Below are 16177 nucleotides of genomic sequence, written 5' to 3' on the forward strand. Positions count from 1 at the left end.
TTCACATTCCGAGGGCGCTGGCTTTCGCAAGCCCTTGAGCTACCTCCAGCCCTGCCAGACTCAGGGAGCTCAGAGAAGCCACTCCCCAGCCTCCCTGGCTTCTGGAAATGTGGCTAATGCTCACAGTGGGCAACCAGGATCTCTTCCCACTACAAGCTGGCCTATCTCAATGCTATCCACCTCTCAATGTCTTATCCCAGCAGTGCTTGCATGGAGAGACCTATGTCTCCTAGATCCTAGCACCTTCCCTAACCCGTGTTTGGGAATATCTGAAATCTACACAGATGCACACTACATTGGGAACTCAGCAACCCACCTCCCTTTCTCTGATTGCTAACTTGGACTCACCAAGTTTCCCAACACTGTTATCATTTTGTGCCCTAGTAAATGTAGATGACTTTGTAACTCGGTTTTCTTCAGCAGACTGTGAGTGCAGGTATTATGCCAGAATCACCGGCCCTGTCCTGAACGGAGGGGCTTGGTCAGCCTTCCTTGTGCCGTCAAGTTGTATTTCAAAAGCATTTTATCAGTAGTTTCGGGTTACTGCACCCTAAAACTCAACGACTATCAGACCTCAGGGTTCTGGGCTAGACTGGGGATTTTCTTACTCTGTGAATTGAATTTAGACTGACCCTCCTGTCGTCTATGAAATGAACAGAATAGAATTCATTCAGACCAAAGGCAATTTAAGGGGACCTACAAGGAGACATATGGGGCTGCTTTTCCTCTAAAGCTGATTCCTTTTGGTGTGATATCAGACAGAGAGAGAGAGAGAGAGAGAGAGAGAGAGAGAGAGAGAGAGAGAGAGAGAGAAAGAGAGAGAGAGAGAGAGAGAGAGAGAGAGAGAGAGAATATGAAACATTCTTTTATGATCATTAATGAATGGCTTTGGGCATAGGCTTTTCCAGGCTCTTCCCGGAAGACTTCCTTCCTTCATGACCACAGCTTAGTGGGCGATGTCATACCTAGACATGGGTTGCCAGCGGATCAGCTGAATATCCCCTGCAGCAGGGAGAGGCATGGGCCCTTATCTGTGCCTGTGACTAGAATATGAAATGAAGTTCAATAACGGTGACTCACAGGCCAGGAACTCTACTGAAGCCAAAACCAGATCTACCCCTCCCCCATGCCCTCAACCACATGTATGAAGGGTTAATTAGTGATGAGAAGCCACCTGGGTCTGAATCCCTGCGTGAAGGACATAGAGATACCCACAGAGTGTTCCCATTCCTTAACATGAAGAACAGATGGTGCATTCAAGCAAGACATGCAACACTTAAGATTCATTGCGGAGTGCCCTTCTTGCAGAATGAAATTACCTGACCTTGGACAAAGCATGTTCTTTGTGCTCAGTTTCACCATCTCTAAAATGGGGCTAAAAGGACAGAGAGGAAAGAAGACTACTATTTAATAATCCTGTATATTGTCTTAGCCCTACCTTGAAACTGAAATCAAGATGCCTATACCCAAACCAATTAATTACATAAATGAATGTTAGAATTGTGCTAGACATAGGAGGAAAGGGCCCATAATCATAACGAATTGATTATCCCAGCGTGCAAGCCCAGACTGAGTGCTCAGCAATTTTCTGAGGTCTATAAGGCACACAGAAAACAGTGGGCTAGTTGCTCTCTGTGTTATAATTAGAAAGGGTTCAGAATGTATCTATGAACGAGAGAAAATGGAGCTTTCCGATTGTATCAGTTTGATAACCGTAAGCAGCAAGGAAAGGAGGTACATTCTGGCGGAAGCCAACGCTGCATTTGATGTAGTCTTCACTCAGCTAACAGGCAGGCTTTCAAGCCATGTTATCTGCCCCCACATCTCGACCTAATTTAACAAGTTGCCATGGGAGCCCAGTGAAGGCTGATGCAATTTTCTTATCTTTGAAGGAAGAATGTAACTGAGCAAGAGAATGTGAAAATCAGCTTCTAACTGATTTCCACACTTACAGTGCAGTAGCTAAGATATCACAGGAAGGAGGAGAATGTATTCCTGGGGAGATGATGTGGGCAGGAACCTCAGCCCCTGGACTAGGGCAGAAACTACATCCTCTTCTCAGCTAGGTGCACCTAAGCACATACATGTAGCGCAGGCCATGCAGTCAGGGTGCAGAAGTCTGAATGTCCCTAGTGTGGGTCACATACAAGCAGCAGCAACTGAATTTTAGGACAGGAAAGGGGAAGAACCAGAGGGAGAAAATGAGTGTGTTTTTTACATATATATAAACATGACAAAAGTATTACCCACAGTTACACAGTGATTTCCACTTTTCAAAGACTTTTCAAATGTCAGCTCATTCTACCAAGCCGGCATAAAGCCAGTTACCCATTTGTAGACACTACTGCCATCACCTCAGGTAAGAGACAAGGCAGGGGCCTGTTCCATCCCTGTTTCTAAAATGAGAAGGGGCCATAAAGCCACAGGATCAGAGAACCTGCGGTGGAGGCAGGAAGCGTTCTCCAAAGGCAGGGCCCATGGGAAAAGACACCAAAATTTGGTCTGTTCACGCATACCTAACAAATCTCAAGCTTGATTTGGACCACAGCAACAAGAGACTCTAGTTTAAGTCTAATGGCATTTAGAGTAGATTGAACAAGACAGAACACCCCTGTGGGGGTCTTCTCCACACCCGGTTGGTGCCCATTTGCTGAAATCATCAACTTGTTACAAGTAGAGTTTTCTTCTCACTGTGTCTAGCACAACGTCTAGCACTCACTTAATTAATCGATTTGGTTCAACTGCATTTTCACACGTCTCCTACTGTCAAGATAAGGGTGAACAGTTCTACTCACGAAAGTAGAAAAAGGTACAAGGTAAATTTGCCTAAAATCACACAGTGTGTTAGAGCTGGGAGGGGGCTCAGAGGACTTCTGTTTTCTGAGCTATTGTTCTCACCGCCATTTGAGTCTGAAAAAGTCAAATCCACAATTGTAGAGAAACAGAAACTAAATGTGGAGATGCTTTAAAAATACATTTTGTTTTAATTTAAAGAGTTCAGTCTTTGAGAAAGCTAAGTGACAGATCGCTTTCCCATTTCTTCTACGTATTGACTGTTTCAATCCCTCATCCCATGTGGAGAAGGAGGAAGGAAGGGAGAGAGAGCGAAGGAAAAAGTCTATTGAACAATATCCAAACAAGAATACTGTCAATCATTTGAGCACTACCCTGGCCTTGTCTTTCTCTTCCCTTAGAAGCAGCCCTTCTTCCCTCCTCATTCATTACTACATCCCGCTGGAGACAGTCTAGTTCCAGTTCCAGGGTACTTTTTCTCATCTCAAATACCTTTGATGAAAATGAGTAAATGCCTCCAAAATCTGCTCTTTGGAGTTAGAAAAAGATGCTCTTGAAATGTAGCCAGTCTCTTACCTACCAACACCTCCAAAAAAGATAAGAAGGCATTTCAAAAAAAAAAAAAAAAAAAGAACACAAATCTTCAAGTGTATCTGTGGCTCCTGATTCGACATATGGACCTTGCACCTCTCCCATTCATAAACACATTTCCTGAACACTATTGATGCAGTGGTGACTGTAGGGACTTCATGGAAGACCATATAGATAATATAGTCTTGATCTTGGAAGGAGTAATTTTTCTAAGTTTATGAATTTTGTTCTTGAAGATCAGCTGAATTTCAGAAAAAAGCTCCAAGACTACCCTAGCTCACGTGTAGATTCGGACAGGGATGTCAACAGCAATACCATGCCTGTTGCTTATTTCCAGTCACACTGGGCCCTTACCTGTCCCCATGCAGGACGGTGTGAGCGGACAGCGGCAAAAGCACACCTGAATGGCCACGCTCAGCCAAGGCTCCCCTCTAATAAGGCTTTAAGCCTTGAAAGCGCCGCAGTCTTACAGAAAGGCCCTGATGCTCAGTACATTTATTATTTAGTATTCCTTGGATTTCTCTCGGACAAACTACTCCAAGGCTCCTGGGTTAAGCAACACATGTACCGCTGTCCATCTGAACGGTGAACTACCTTGCTCTACTACCAGATTCTCTCTCAAAGTCCATTCTCTTCAGGATCTTTCTGAAATCACCGCTATTTTAACTATAGCTTTCATGCCTGGAAGAAAAGCAACCATAATGCTAAGTTGTTGTTGTTGTTGTTGTTGTTAAATATTTTACTATGGAAATCCAAAACAGATCTAAGGTTCTGGACATGGCTTTGAACACTTCCTAAATTCAGAAGGAAAACTGCAATGATAAACGTACTGTGAAACTCTCCAGCCTGCAGGCTGCTAAACTCGACTATTAAAGGAAGAAAAAAAAAAAAGCTTCTGGTTTCATATTTGGAATGGTCTCCCCAGAGCAAAAGTCCCCCAATACCAGCCATGAGGCAGTTTCCAGAAACTCCCAGTCGTCACAGGTCCCTTCCCCAGATATGGAAGAAGTTCAAAAGTTAAATTTTCTACCACTCTTAAAAATGAACCCTTGAGATAGGATGATACTACTGGCTTCCAAAAAATTAGCAGTTTTTCCCAAGCAGCATGGCTTGAGACAGAAGACCCTTGAGAGACAGCTACTCTGTACAAAAAGAAAAGAGGGTGCGCGTGGGTCTCTGTGCCTCACACTTGACCTGGCCCATAGAAGCATGCAAATAGCCACCTAGACAGGGGCTGGGTGCCTACCTGTGTAGCCAGCCAGGGCAGCAGCGGGAATGACGGGCTTGTCCTTGTTGAGGTCAGCACGGTCACGCACATAGTCCTTGAAGGTGCCCTTGGGTTTGTGGTTGGGCAGGGCAGCAGGATAATCCTCGGAGTCGAAGCTGTCGTAGGAGGGGACCCGCTGCAGGCTGTTGAAAGATGACTGGCTGCTCCAGGACTGGGTGAGGCGGTCACAACTATCGTAGCTCTCTATGCTTTCAAAAGAGTCCTGGCCCCCGAGTTTACCTGGAGGTAAAGGAGGAGGTAGGAAGAGGGCAGGGAGGAGGGGTTGGGAAAAAACAACTGTAAAAACCCTCTTATGGAGGACAGATTGCTAGTCAGACCTGGAGAGGGATGAAGGGAGAGAGGGCCCAGGATTACAGGAGCCCCAGAAGTGATGAGTCTACTCTTGGGGGAAGGGATTTGGTCTGGCCACCGCCTCAGAGACGCTACCATAGCCTGGCTTATAGTTCCCAGCATAGAGACCTGAAATCAGGTTCTATCCCTGTGATATGCCATGTGGACACAACAGTATTGGAACCTGGAGAATTCCGAAGCCAGGAATGTAGAAGCTTGGAATGTTACCTGTCATGAGAGTCCTGGTTAATATGTCAGACTTAGTGGATTAATGAAAAAAACAAACAGAACCCTGTCAGGTGGAATTTCTTTCTCTCAATTCCAGCCAATGAAATGATTTCAAAAGGCCCAGTTCGGCAAAATATTGTGATCATAAGAGAAAAGATTCCATTAGATTAAGAGCAGACTGGCTTCCCTTGACCTTGGCACTGAATTACTTTTTAAGCATTTTTCCCAAATACCGAGTGATTCCTTTATGCCCTCTCAGAGAGAGAAAGAAGTCAGAGGATGCCTTCAAGGAGAGGAAAACTATGCCCAACAAAGCTCACTGTCATTCTTCCGGACAGAAAACTGTACTGTCTATCCTCTCGGACACAGTTTAGCACTTGGAGTTCATACTCCAGGGCGGCAGAGAAGAAGGGAGAGGAGCTAAAGCCCACAGCAGGGCAGAAACCTTCCACTCTGTGAGTTGCTTCAGGCATTCTTCACTGACCACAAGATCACGCAAGTTCATTCATTTCCCAAACCAGCTCATACACAGCTGCTGTGCTTGTGTAATCATTCCTGGAGAAATTTCCACTGGCAAAAAAAAAAAAAGCCAAGAAAAGAGGGGCTAATAAGAAAAATTTAAGAGAAAAATAAATACACTGAAGATCTAAAAAGATTCCCAGGAATATATATATATATATATATATATATATATATATATATATATTCCTTGTCCAGTGACTTTTCTGGCAACTGGAAGCAGATCTCAGGAGATGGGATGGCTACTTCTACTTCTACCCAGTCCAAGCAAGATGTGTTTGCAGAAATACCCCCAAATCAATTCTCAACTGTGCAAAGCTGGCTAAATCCTGAAGTAAACATGGCTTATAAAACCACGTACTAGTGTGCTTCTGGCATACCCTCTTCTTCATGATGGTGAGAATTAATTAATTAATTAATTAATAATTCAAACATAAGCATCTATCCAAATCAAAGTTAAGTACATGGGAAAGACATGCTTTAAAAAAAATTAAGCCTTAATCAAACAAGTACTTCTGGTACAACCCACTACTGTGGACATTTTACCCTCTGCTCCCCCCTGTCATGCTTAAGACAGTGAGCTCCAGCTCACTTCCCTCTCTCTGCTCATCTGTTCAAAGGAAGGCAAAGCAGAGCCCGAGGAGCGCCCGGCCCAGCCTGCCCAGCCTGCCCAGCCAGTACCACATCAGCCCCTTTCCAGTACCACCTTTGTAAGTCACATTCAATATCCTATGGAAGCAGCTCATACATAGAAGGCCATAGCCTTTTCCACAGGGCAGAAACCTCTCTGGCGTCTCATAGAAAGGGGCTCTCTCGGACAGCCTATGGATGTTAACTGCTATTTGATTACTCTGGCACAAATAGAGCAAAAGCCTAAGATTTCATGAAGGATGCCCTGCCCATTGAGTCGTCGGTATGTAGGGGTTCTCTCTGCCCGAGTCTCCTGCAATTACTCTTATCGGCCATCTTTCTATCTGGAGGGCCGGGAGCTGAAAGCACTTCATTTAGCCAAAGTGCTAAAGTAGGCGTCACTGCCCTCTTGCAGCCTCATCAGATGCCACGCGGTGCAGGCTGTGGTTTAGAGCAGACTGCAGCTTTCGTTTTAGTTCGCTGTCACAACCCGAGAGCTGGAAGTCTTCAATAACGGGGGTTTTCTCCACAACACTGGCTGAATCCAACAGGATTAGACACTCAGCTCTGCTTCTGAGTTCACCCAGGGAGGCAAGCATGCCCTAAGACAAGCACGGACCATCTTTCCCGAGAACTGCCTCGGCAAGGTCCTTCCAAAGCTAACCGATTCCACTGAACAGCGCTCTCAACAGTAGACGAGTGGCCTCACAGCGACCCACAGAGAAGCCTCACACAAAGACCGGCCTTATGGCACACACAAGAGGGACAGAGAAGCACTTTGTGCACTATGACACACAATCTGAATACTACGATTATTAATAGTCAGCTAACAGTAACGTCTGTCGTCTAGACCAATCACAACACTCAGAATCAAGGGCCCTTTGGCCAGCCCTGCTACGGCACATCTACCATGCAGCAAGCAGGCCCGCACAAGCTGGTCTCCCCCGTAACTCTAGGGCCTGAGCTTGAAGGAGAGGAGGGACAGTGGAGCCACAAAGAAACACCTGAGGTCCTTTAGTAAGGATAAGTTTGGGCTTTTAATCACTAGTTAGGGTTCGAAGGGGTAGTGAGGACCCAAGAACCAAGAAAAGGGAAGGGAGAAGGGACATTTACACAAATGCGAAACCGGCCACAATTGTAAAACAACATGATTACAGATCTACCCAGATTTACAACATAGCTGAACCCTAAACCCACAACTCAGTCTCGTTGAACGTACACAGAGACCGCCCCATAAGGAAGAAAACGGTTCTAAAGCTTCAAGCTGCTTGAGAAGAAGTGCACAGATGCATACAGTTGTGAGCATGTATTTAAATAGACACACACCCAAAAATAAATGACAGACAGAAAGGGGAAGACAAACGTGGTCCCACCCATTCCCTTTGGTTTGAAATACAAACAACCCAGGAGTCTAAGAAGGACCATTCAGGTTCTGGTTTCACAGGGACTTTCCCTGCGCAAGGCCAGTTAGCTATCCCGAGGCCTGCTGGGAGGAAGTATGAGCCTAAAGACAGGAAGAGTCTGACAGTAGGCATGGTTTACAATGGCCACAGGGTATTCCTTTGGGCTCTCCTCCTTTTGGAGAGCTCTGCGCAGGTAATATAGGGTAATTCAGTGAGCGGGAATCACCACCTTCCTCCTCCCGTTTTTACCACTTTCCCATTTACCCTCCATGAAAAGCATCTTTAGCTTTTCAGAAACAAGCGGACTCTTCCTGGAGGAAGAAGCCCCTCCTTCTCACAGACTACACTTCTCTCAACAACAAAACAATCTGAACACACTGCTCCTAGTCATCAAATGTTTATGGCCTCATCTTAAACAACACGTATGTTTTACCTCTGGAACGTCAGGTCAGCCAGACCTATTTTGAAACACTGGTTTTACTGCCAGTGAATGCTTTTATCGTTGTTATAATAGCCTTGTCAACAAGAGTACCTTCATTTGGAAGCCTCTTGCCACCTCTTCTCCCTGGTCCCCTAGCTAAATACACACTTTCACCACACTGCTGATGACCAGTTCCAAATAAACCATTGGTTAACCATCTTGCATGTTCCCAAACCAAAGATGTCACAAGTGGCTCAGTTCCCAGAATGAACAGCAAAGGTCATCCCAGGTATCAAGTCAGGTTCTACAGTGTGGCCCAGGTGTACCCCACGAGGAACACCAAGGCACATGTCAACCTTCAAGAAGATTATGCTCTCAAACAAAAGTCTCTTAAGGAAGCTGCAGTCTACTTTTCAAAATCCAACTAGAAGTATTACATAGGCAAACCATTTCACCCTAATAACACATTTGATTATTATTCTGCCATACTTAGTTCCAGCATGGACCCCAAGTTCTTGGCCATCTGTTGTGAGATATTTGTACACGGTGTGAAGGTGTGTTGCTGTGATTGGTGTAATAAAAGGCTGAAGGACCAATAGCTAGGCAGGAGATAGGTGGGACTTCTGGGGAAAAGAGAGGAACCCAGGATGATTCTAGGTGCTTGAGAGAAATGACAATGAGACACAGAGGGAGTCAGATACACACAATGAAAGAAAGGTAAAAGGCCACCGGGCAAAATGTAGATTAATGTAAATGAGTTAATTTAAGTTATAAGAGCTAATGAGACAAACCTATGCTAAGGCCGAGTTTTCTTAATTAATTGTAAGTCTCGTGTTGTTATTTGGGACTAGAGGCAGAAAAGAAAGTCCGACTACAGCCATGTTGTATAAGGCTAAAATCCCATGGTAAAAGGTCTTATTATCTACACGCTCAAAAACAGAATGGCTGAACCTGATGAATACCAGACGGATGATAAATGAGTAAAACAGGACCTGAAAAACTCATAAAGGTCATTCCAGTACCCAAGGAATTTGAAAGTAAATTTGACCTACCACGACTAGCCCTCCCCATGCACATGTTGTCTGGAGTCAACACTTCTTGCTTGATGGCAAAGTAGTCTGTCTGCAAGGTGTCTGTCTGGAGAGGGTCCCGGAGAATGACAGAAGGGTAGTCGTTCTCATACTTGAGGGACAGGAGTTCCTCTGAGCTGATGGGATGCAGCGTCTGGTAGGACTCTGTGATGAAGCTGGGCTCTGAGAACTCTGAGGGAGGAACACACTGAGCATGCTCGATACCATAGCCTAGAAAAGGAGAGTTTGTACAATTGGAGAGATTGATACCTAAAGGAAGCAATTCTTACTACCTATCAAGGCCCCAGCATGTGACATGAATGGACTCCCTTAAAGGATAAAGGGAGAGTAAATCAGAAGGGCTTGGTTTCAGCCTTGATCTACAACTTGCCATCTGCAGCCCTTGGTAAGATACCTGCCTTTTGGGACTGAGTTTACTTGTCTGTAAAAGAAGGTTGATTAAGTCCTCCTGGGAGCACTGTGATGAGTGAGGGTAAATGAGACTCTGTGTGCACAATGTGTGCAACATTTGTGATGCTCTTGATGGCTAGTGAGTGTAAGTGTTGTCACTGGAATAAAGAAAAAGATAACAGTGACATCACACCTGTTTAAAGGCAGAGCCATCAGAGAAATCCAATGGCATTCTTTTCCTCTGGCCGCCTCTATGGCGTTCTAAGATATCTTACACTAAAAAAGGAGAAGGCTTTACTTTCTGTACTAGAATGTGATGCTATATGGGCCATTCTTCCAGAGGGATTCCATTTAAAACGCTGCCATCCTCAATAATAGACAAGGAAAGCGTGTGGGACAAAATCCAATGCCTGACCCATCCCTCCCCAGGCCACTATCACACATGAGATTAAAGAAGATCAAAATCTGGCCAGGGTGCAGCCCTTCCCGGGTTGCAGGGACTTTGTAGACTGATTGACATGCATACAAGCTGAATGCTTGGACTCTGTGAAAAGCCATAAAATAAACAAACCAAAAGCAGAACATAATTAAGAAAATATTAATTTCTATAGAGTTATGATTAAAGCACCTGAGACCGACTAAAACAGGGGCCTTTCCAAGTTCCCTCCCATAAAGAGCGAGAGGAGAGTGGGAGCCAGCACTTACTAATGAAGTAATCCGAGGTATAACGAGATTCTGGATAGGTAGGGTTGACTCCATTAACCTGATATGGTTTCACGTCCTCTGTAAGAAACACATCAGGGAATAAAATAAAGATAATATGCAAGGAACACTTGGTCCATGAGGGTCTTGGACACACAAGGACCCCAACGACCTCAACCTTTTTCTTAAAAAAAAAAAAAAAAAAAAAAGAAAGAAAAGAAAAAGAAAAGAAAAGAAACTAACAAACAAACCAACCTTCAAGCATATTAAAGGAGTTGGTGCCTTAGTTGCCTGACTGGGGCCTTGTCTCAGAATAGGATCACAAAAGTATGGCTGAGTTTATCATTTCAGGGGCTGTGAAATGAGATTTAACTGTCTTGGAAGGAGACCCAGTGGATAATGTCTAAGGGTTGGGAAAATTTGTGATGTCTTGGTGTTTCCGTTCAGAGAGCTGCATCTTCAGGCTCCTCTGGGGATGTCTCAAGGACCCTGATCAGCGCCTAATACTCAAACTGACAAATTAAAAACCACTTCAGAAATGCATTCAGTCTCTGGGCAAGTAGATTTTTGTATCCTCCAGTTTTTGCAGATGTCTGAAAAAAAATTTTTTTTTCCTGTGCTTTTCTCATTGTTCTTGGAATTCAAATTCAGGCCCAGACAAGAAGCAGGACACTGGTAAGGCGACTCCACTCAGTGAACCATGGAGACTTACGTAAAGTAAGAGATGCAACATATCTAAACCACCTAGATGCCAACTTCCTTGGGACCCAGAAAGGAATGGAGAGAAGGTATAGTGGAGAACAGAACTGTCGTGGTGGGCTCAGGGTCCCCTGACTAGAATCAAATGCAACAGCTATTGACATTTACCAGAACCTTGGCAGTATTTCACTGCCAAAAAAAAAAAAAAAAAAAAAAAAAAAAAACACACAATTGTAAAGGCAGACAACTGATACGGGGTTTTCCTCAGGTATCTGCTAGCCTGCTAAGAGCAAAGGCTGATGGGAAAACAAGTTTATGCCTGTACTCAAAAAAAAAAAAAAAGTTCCCAGTTGAGATAAAATGATTAAACTCTGGCTGAGCAGCTTATCAGATTGAAACAGCCCCTGCACCTTTGGCCTCTAACTCCGCCCAAGCTGCGATGCTCGCTGGCTGCCGTGCTGTCCTGATCACAAACATTCTGACCAGCTCTTCAGTTCTACGGACCCACAGAAAGACAGCTTTACTGCCTCGAGCCACAAGATACTGGCTGGGATGACAGGACTTGCCTTCCCAAAGTACTCAGTTACACCCCTCCTTCACCTCAATTCCCTGACAGTCCTCCACAGCGTAAACAGAGTCTACAGTCCAACCCTGTCTCAGAGACGGAAATTTCCTACAAGCCCACAGTATCACAGCAAGAGCACAGGATGGGAAGTGAAACCTAAAAAGATTTAAAAGTGGGCAGAGTTTAAAGTGCTGGTCACTAAGTGGGGACGATTCCAAGAGACAAATCTATTTTGTAACACTTTGGAATCAAGGATATGATTATGTCAGGATCAGTGGTGGACTGAGCCCACCCAAAGCTAAAGAAACTGGTACATCTTCGGGAGCTCATTCAGATTCCGAGAAGCACTGTATTAACAGACTATGTTTGGTTTCATGGTCTGGTGCAACCTGCTGTTGTGTTCCAAAGCCAGCAGCTAAACCAGCTCTGCGAGGAGCCTGCCACAGCTTTCTTTTCCCCTCGTGACAGTGCCTAGGGGTCAGCATCAGTGCATACTAAGGCTGCTGTCCACGGGAGGAGCCACCAAGTCCTTGACTGTGTTCATCCGCTTGACTGTGTTCACCCGCTGATCATTTTCAACAAGAAGCTGAGGAAAGGGAGTGCCCATCACACTTCTGTGTCCAGAGGACCGGGACTAGGTCTCTCCTCTGCCCCAGAGAAGGCCATACTCTTAAACAAAGAAAGGTATTATAGGGAAAGAGCTAGATGCCCTGCCCCCAGTGGCTGCGCCTACAGCTTGGGCCTGGTGACCACAGGGAAAGGGTGGGCCTGGTTACAGAGGGTAGCAGGCATCTAGGCTTACAGTCAGCTCCAGGGCACTGCTGACTGCTGGTAACTATAATTTATTTTAAGAAGAAATTCAGAAAAATAAGCGCAGAAACACCCAAGTTTGCCGCCTGCTGCTGTTTCTATACTCAGCCAGAGCTACGGGACATGAGTCACTTGGTCCAAAAAGGTTAGAAGAGGCCGGTAGAGGAGGCTGTGTCGTTACAAGGTTGCAACACCATGTCCTAATATAACCCCAGCTTTGGCTCCAAATGTAAAAGGTATTCTATACTACCATAATCCCAAGTCAGTGAGCGGCAGAGAAATCTGTCTTGCTAAGAAGACTGGAGAAGCTGTGCTCTCCTGTACCAGGGAGTATACATCACAGATCAAGAGAGGATATATTAAAGTTACTGAGGAAAAAGAAAACATATTTTTTTAAATACAGGTTTTAGCTGTGGGAACTATTTGTTCAAAAATAACTTGGATCGTATTTTTGCATACAAGACACTAAAGAAGTTCAATCTTGCTAAAAATTAAAATATTAACTCCTAATGCACATACACACAAAAAAATAAACCAGCAAGTATTGATCTTTTGTACTATGCTAGGCTCTGTACCAAAGACATCCCCACCGACCATCTATGCCAGGGCTGAGCACCCACAGACAACAGCATGGGCATCCTGCTATTGGGCAAGTTTTCCCCCCTACTCTTGGAAAAACTTCACACAACCTCCTCCTCGCTGTGCTCACGCATTTACCTTTCTGCAGGATCTCTAGATGCTCCCACAGGATGTCCCCAACAAAGTCTGGAGCCAGCTCGAGGAAGCATTCTTTACCCAGGGCACACAATGCCGCTCCGTTCATACAGAACTTCTGGAAGTCCACGCCTTTCAGGCTGAACTCATTCACAGCCCACATCACCCAATCCCGAACATGGGTTTCTGTCCACTGCCGGGGGTCTGAGAAGAGAGACCAAATGAGGACGGGGTAGGTCAGGCTGGGGAGCAGACAGTGAAGGGGCTGAACAAGGCTGAGGATACTAGTTACCCTCAGACCTAGGGACCAGCATCCTGTGAAAATGAACCTTGCAGCTCCTTTCTGATACTTTCTCCCCACACTCAACATTCCACCTCCCCTATTTTGCCAGGTAGGAGGAGCTGTGGTCAGTCAACCAACAGTGCTCTGCTTTCATTCAGACCAAGACTCCCATCAATATCTCTCACCCTTATTTCCATTAAAAAATTTAAAAGCCCCAGAGAAGGGAACGCGCCTTCTTGAAAAGCAGTAGGTTGCAAAGTAAAAGGTTTTCCACAAATGGCACTCAGCTCTTCAACACACTGGAGGTTTTTATACGGGGTTATTTTCATCTTAGCCACTTATTATTTTATAACAATCGCCACAATCAGTAATAGCAAGTCACTCAAGTGTCATTATGAGTGACTACACTAGACATATGCCCTGCAATGTCTGCCCCTGCCACAGGCCCTACTTTGAACAGTAGTGATGGCATATAATCTGCATACATGACTTAAGGGTTGACAGAGCTGTATCTGCCAGTATCACTAAAGGGGCTCAAATGACAACGGGCTGCCGTGGCCACGTGACTGGTACTTGAATCCAAAAGCTAACTTCATGAGATGCTCAGAGGTTATATTGCTCAGCCTTCTGGTACTCATGGAATGTTTGGGATTGTTTTCCACCCAGGTTTAGGGTAAAATTGTAAACAGAAGAAAAAATACACATATATACTCCAAAACTCTAAACTAAAGCCCTACTCTGGCCATGCTGGGAATCTCTTATCCAGCAGAGGAAGAGGCGTGATTGATACAGACGGCCTTCCTCCAACTTTCCTAACTACAATAACAACAAAAGCCTTCCTGCTCCTGACTGTCCAATGAATGTTCCTAGGTGAAGCTGATAATTCTTAGCTCACTTCTTTCTTACAGCTCCAGACCCTTTCCGTTCTCCATAAACCCAACGGGCGAGCACACGTGCCAAAGGACATGGAAGCAAACAGAGCGTAAACATCAGCCCCCGGGATTCATGCACGGTAGCCCAGACTGACCCTACAACAAATGCTTCCAAACATGTCTGTCTGCAACTTGGAATTGTTTGAGGAGCTTACAAATTAGAGCTATCTAGCACCTGTTGAGATTGCAGTGCTCTAGGTTGGGGCCTAGCTGGAAGTTCTCAGAGATCCAGAGAGTCGGATGTACAGACAGGTCGAGAAAGACTGTCCTAAGACCAAGATGGTGATGACAAGCCGGGAGAGGGTGAATCCTCAGCCCCTGTATCTCACGGATGTCTGCAATGGCCACTGCTGATTCCAGTGGGGCTACTCTAAGGCAGCCTAGCTGGGGGAGAGCAAGAGCCTTCCCTAACACTGTGGCCTGAGTGGCCCCTTTTCCTACTGTAAAAAGAATACCTTTTGGGATTCCCAGTCGCTGCTGCTCTTTTGTGAAGCCACTGAAAGTAGCTTTCAGGGCTTGAGACATCATTTCTTTGCTGCTCGGAGTTAACAGAGGGACATCTGCACATTCCATATCTGTAAGGAAAAACAAAACCAGCATATGAAACACGAAAACCACACAGGTAATTAACCACTCACAAAGAATGAGAGGGTGCGAATGAGCCAGAGAATGCAAGCTGAGAAGGAACTGTGTTACTGTCCTCATCACAGCAGGTAAAATTGCAGGGGTTTTCCACAATATGCTCAGCCCCTTTGGAAAAAAAAAAAAAAAACCCTGTGTCTTGCTTACAATTCTCTGTACCCTGGTGAACAAAATATGCTTATTCTTTCTTCTGATCTCTACTATCCATGGCCCCCATTTATCCTTCCTATTCAATGAAACCATTTTTGCTACTACATATTTTCAGTTACCTATAAAAAGAAGAAACAATATTATTCATTCAACCAAGAATTACTTCGTGCTTGAAATATGCAAGGGACAGGAATAGCACAGAACAAAAAAACAGCAGGGACCATAGAAACAGCACTGCCCAAGTCAGATTCTTACAGAGGATTCAGTTAAGAAAAACCTACAGGCACAGATGTTTAAATACAGTGTCAACATGGGCTCCAAGGGAGAAGGTGCACACTAGTCTAGAACCGGAACTACAGCAACTCCAGAATTTTTTCCAGGGAAAATTTGCCATAGGCAGAGAGATGGTTGATGTGAGAGGTGAGGGATTCTCAGAAACTAAGGAAGAAAAGCACACTCTGGCCTAGCTGTTCTCGGAGTGTGGTACCCCAAGCAAGCATACCAGCCTTGCCTGGAAATGATTGGATACAAATTTCCAGTTTTCCTGAAGGCCTACTGGATCAGAGCCTATTTGTTTGCTTTTCAACACAAAGCCCAGTGCTGAGCACTAAACTTAAGCAGCTCAATTTTGGGCACAGCATAAAGGAATGTCATGAGATAAGAAGTATCAGAAAGGTGAAAGTAGAGATTCTTCACCTCCTTGGTTAGGTTTACACCAAGGTATTTTTATTAGGCTGTTGTGAATGGGATTATTTCCCTGATTTCCTCCTCTGTGCTTCTGTCACTGGTGTATAGAAAAACTACTGACTTTTATTAATTTTTTGTATGTTAATTTTGTATCCTGCCACTTTGCTGAAAGCTAACTGGTTAGGAATGTTCTGTTTATGTACAGTACCCATGTCGCCTACAAACAGGGGCACTTGGACTTCTTTTCCATGTGCATCCTTTTTGTTTCTGTTTTTATGCTTTAAAAAGACTGAGCACTATACTAAACAG

General features: G+C 44.8%; 1 protein-coding gene across 4 annotated transcripts in view; it reads right to left on the reverse strand.

Moving 5' to 3' along the window:
- Ets1 (ETS proto-oncogene 1, transcription factor) overlaps window positions 1–16177 on the reverse strand; it is a 121825-nt gene that overhangs the window by 16664 nt on the left and 88984 nt on the right. For 2 of the 4 annotated variants that reach the window (XM_048458792.3, XM_048458794.3), the window contains 5 exons: window positions 14845–14964; window positions 13178–13378; window positions 10390–10467; window positions 9256–9504; window positions 4631–4891 (listed from right to left, as the gene is read on the reverse strand). In XM_048458792.3, coding sequence (XP_048314749.1) covers window positions 4631–4891; window positions 9256–9504; window positions 10390–10467; window positions 13178–13378; window positions 14845–14964 — 909 coding nt within the window. The remainder of the gene's footprint in view (window positions 1–4630; window positions 4892–9255; window positions 9505–10389; window positions 10468–13177; window positions 13379–14844; window positions 14965–16177) is intronic. The other 2 variants (XM_048458793.3, XM_048458795.3) reach the window with 1 other exon arrangement.

This window comes from Myodes glareolus, chromosome 4 (genome assembly GCF_982192425.1).
Source record: "Myodes glareolus chromosome 4, mMyoGla1.1, whole genome shotgun sequence".
Taxonomy (NCBI): Eukaryota; Metazoa; Chordata; class Mammalia; order Rodentia; family Cricetidae; genus Myodes; species Myodes glareolus.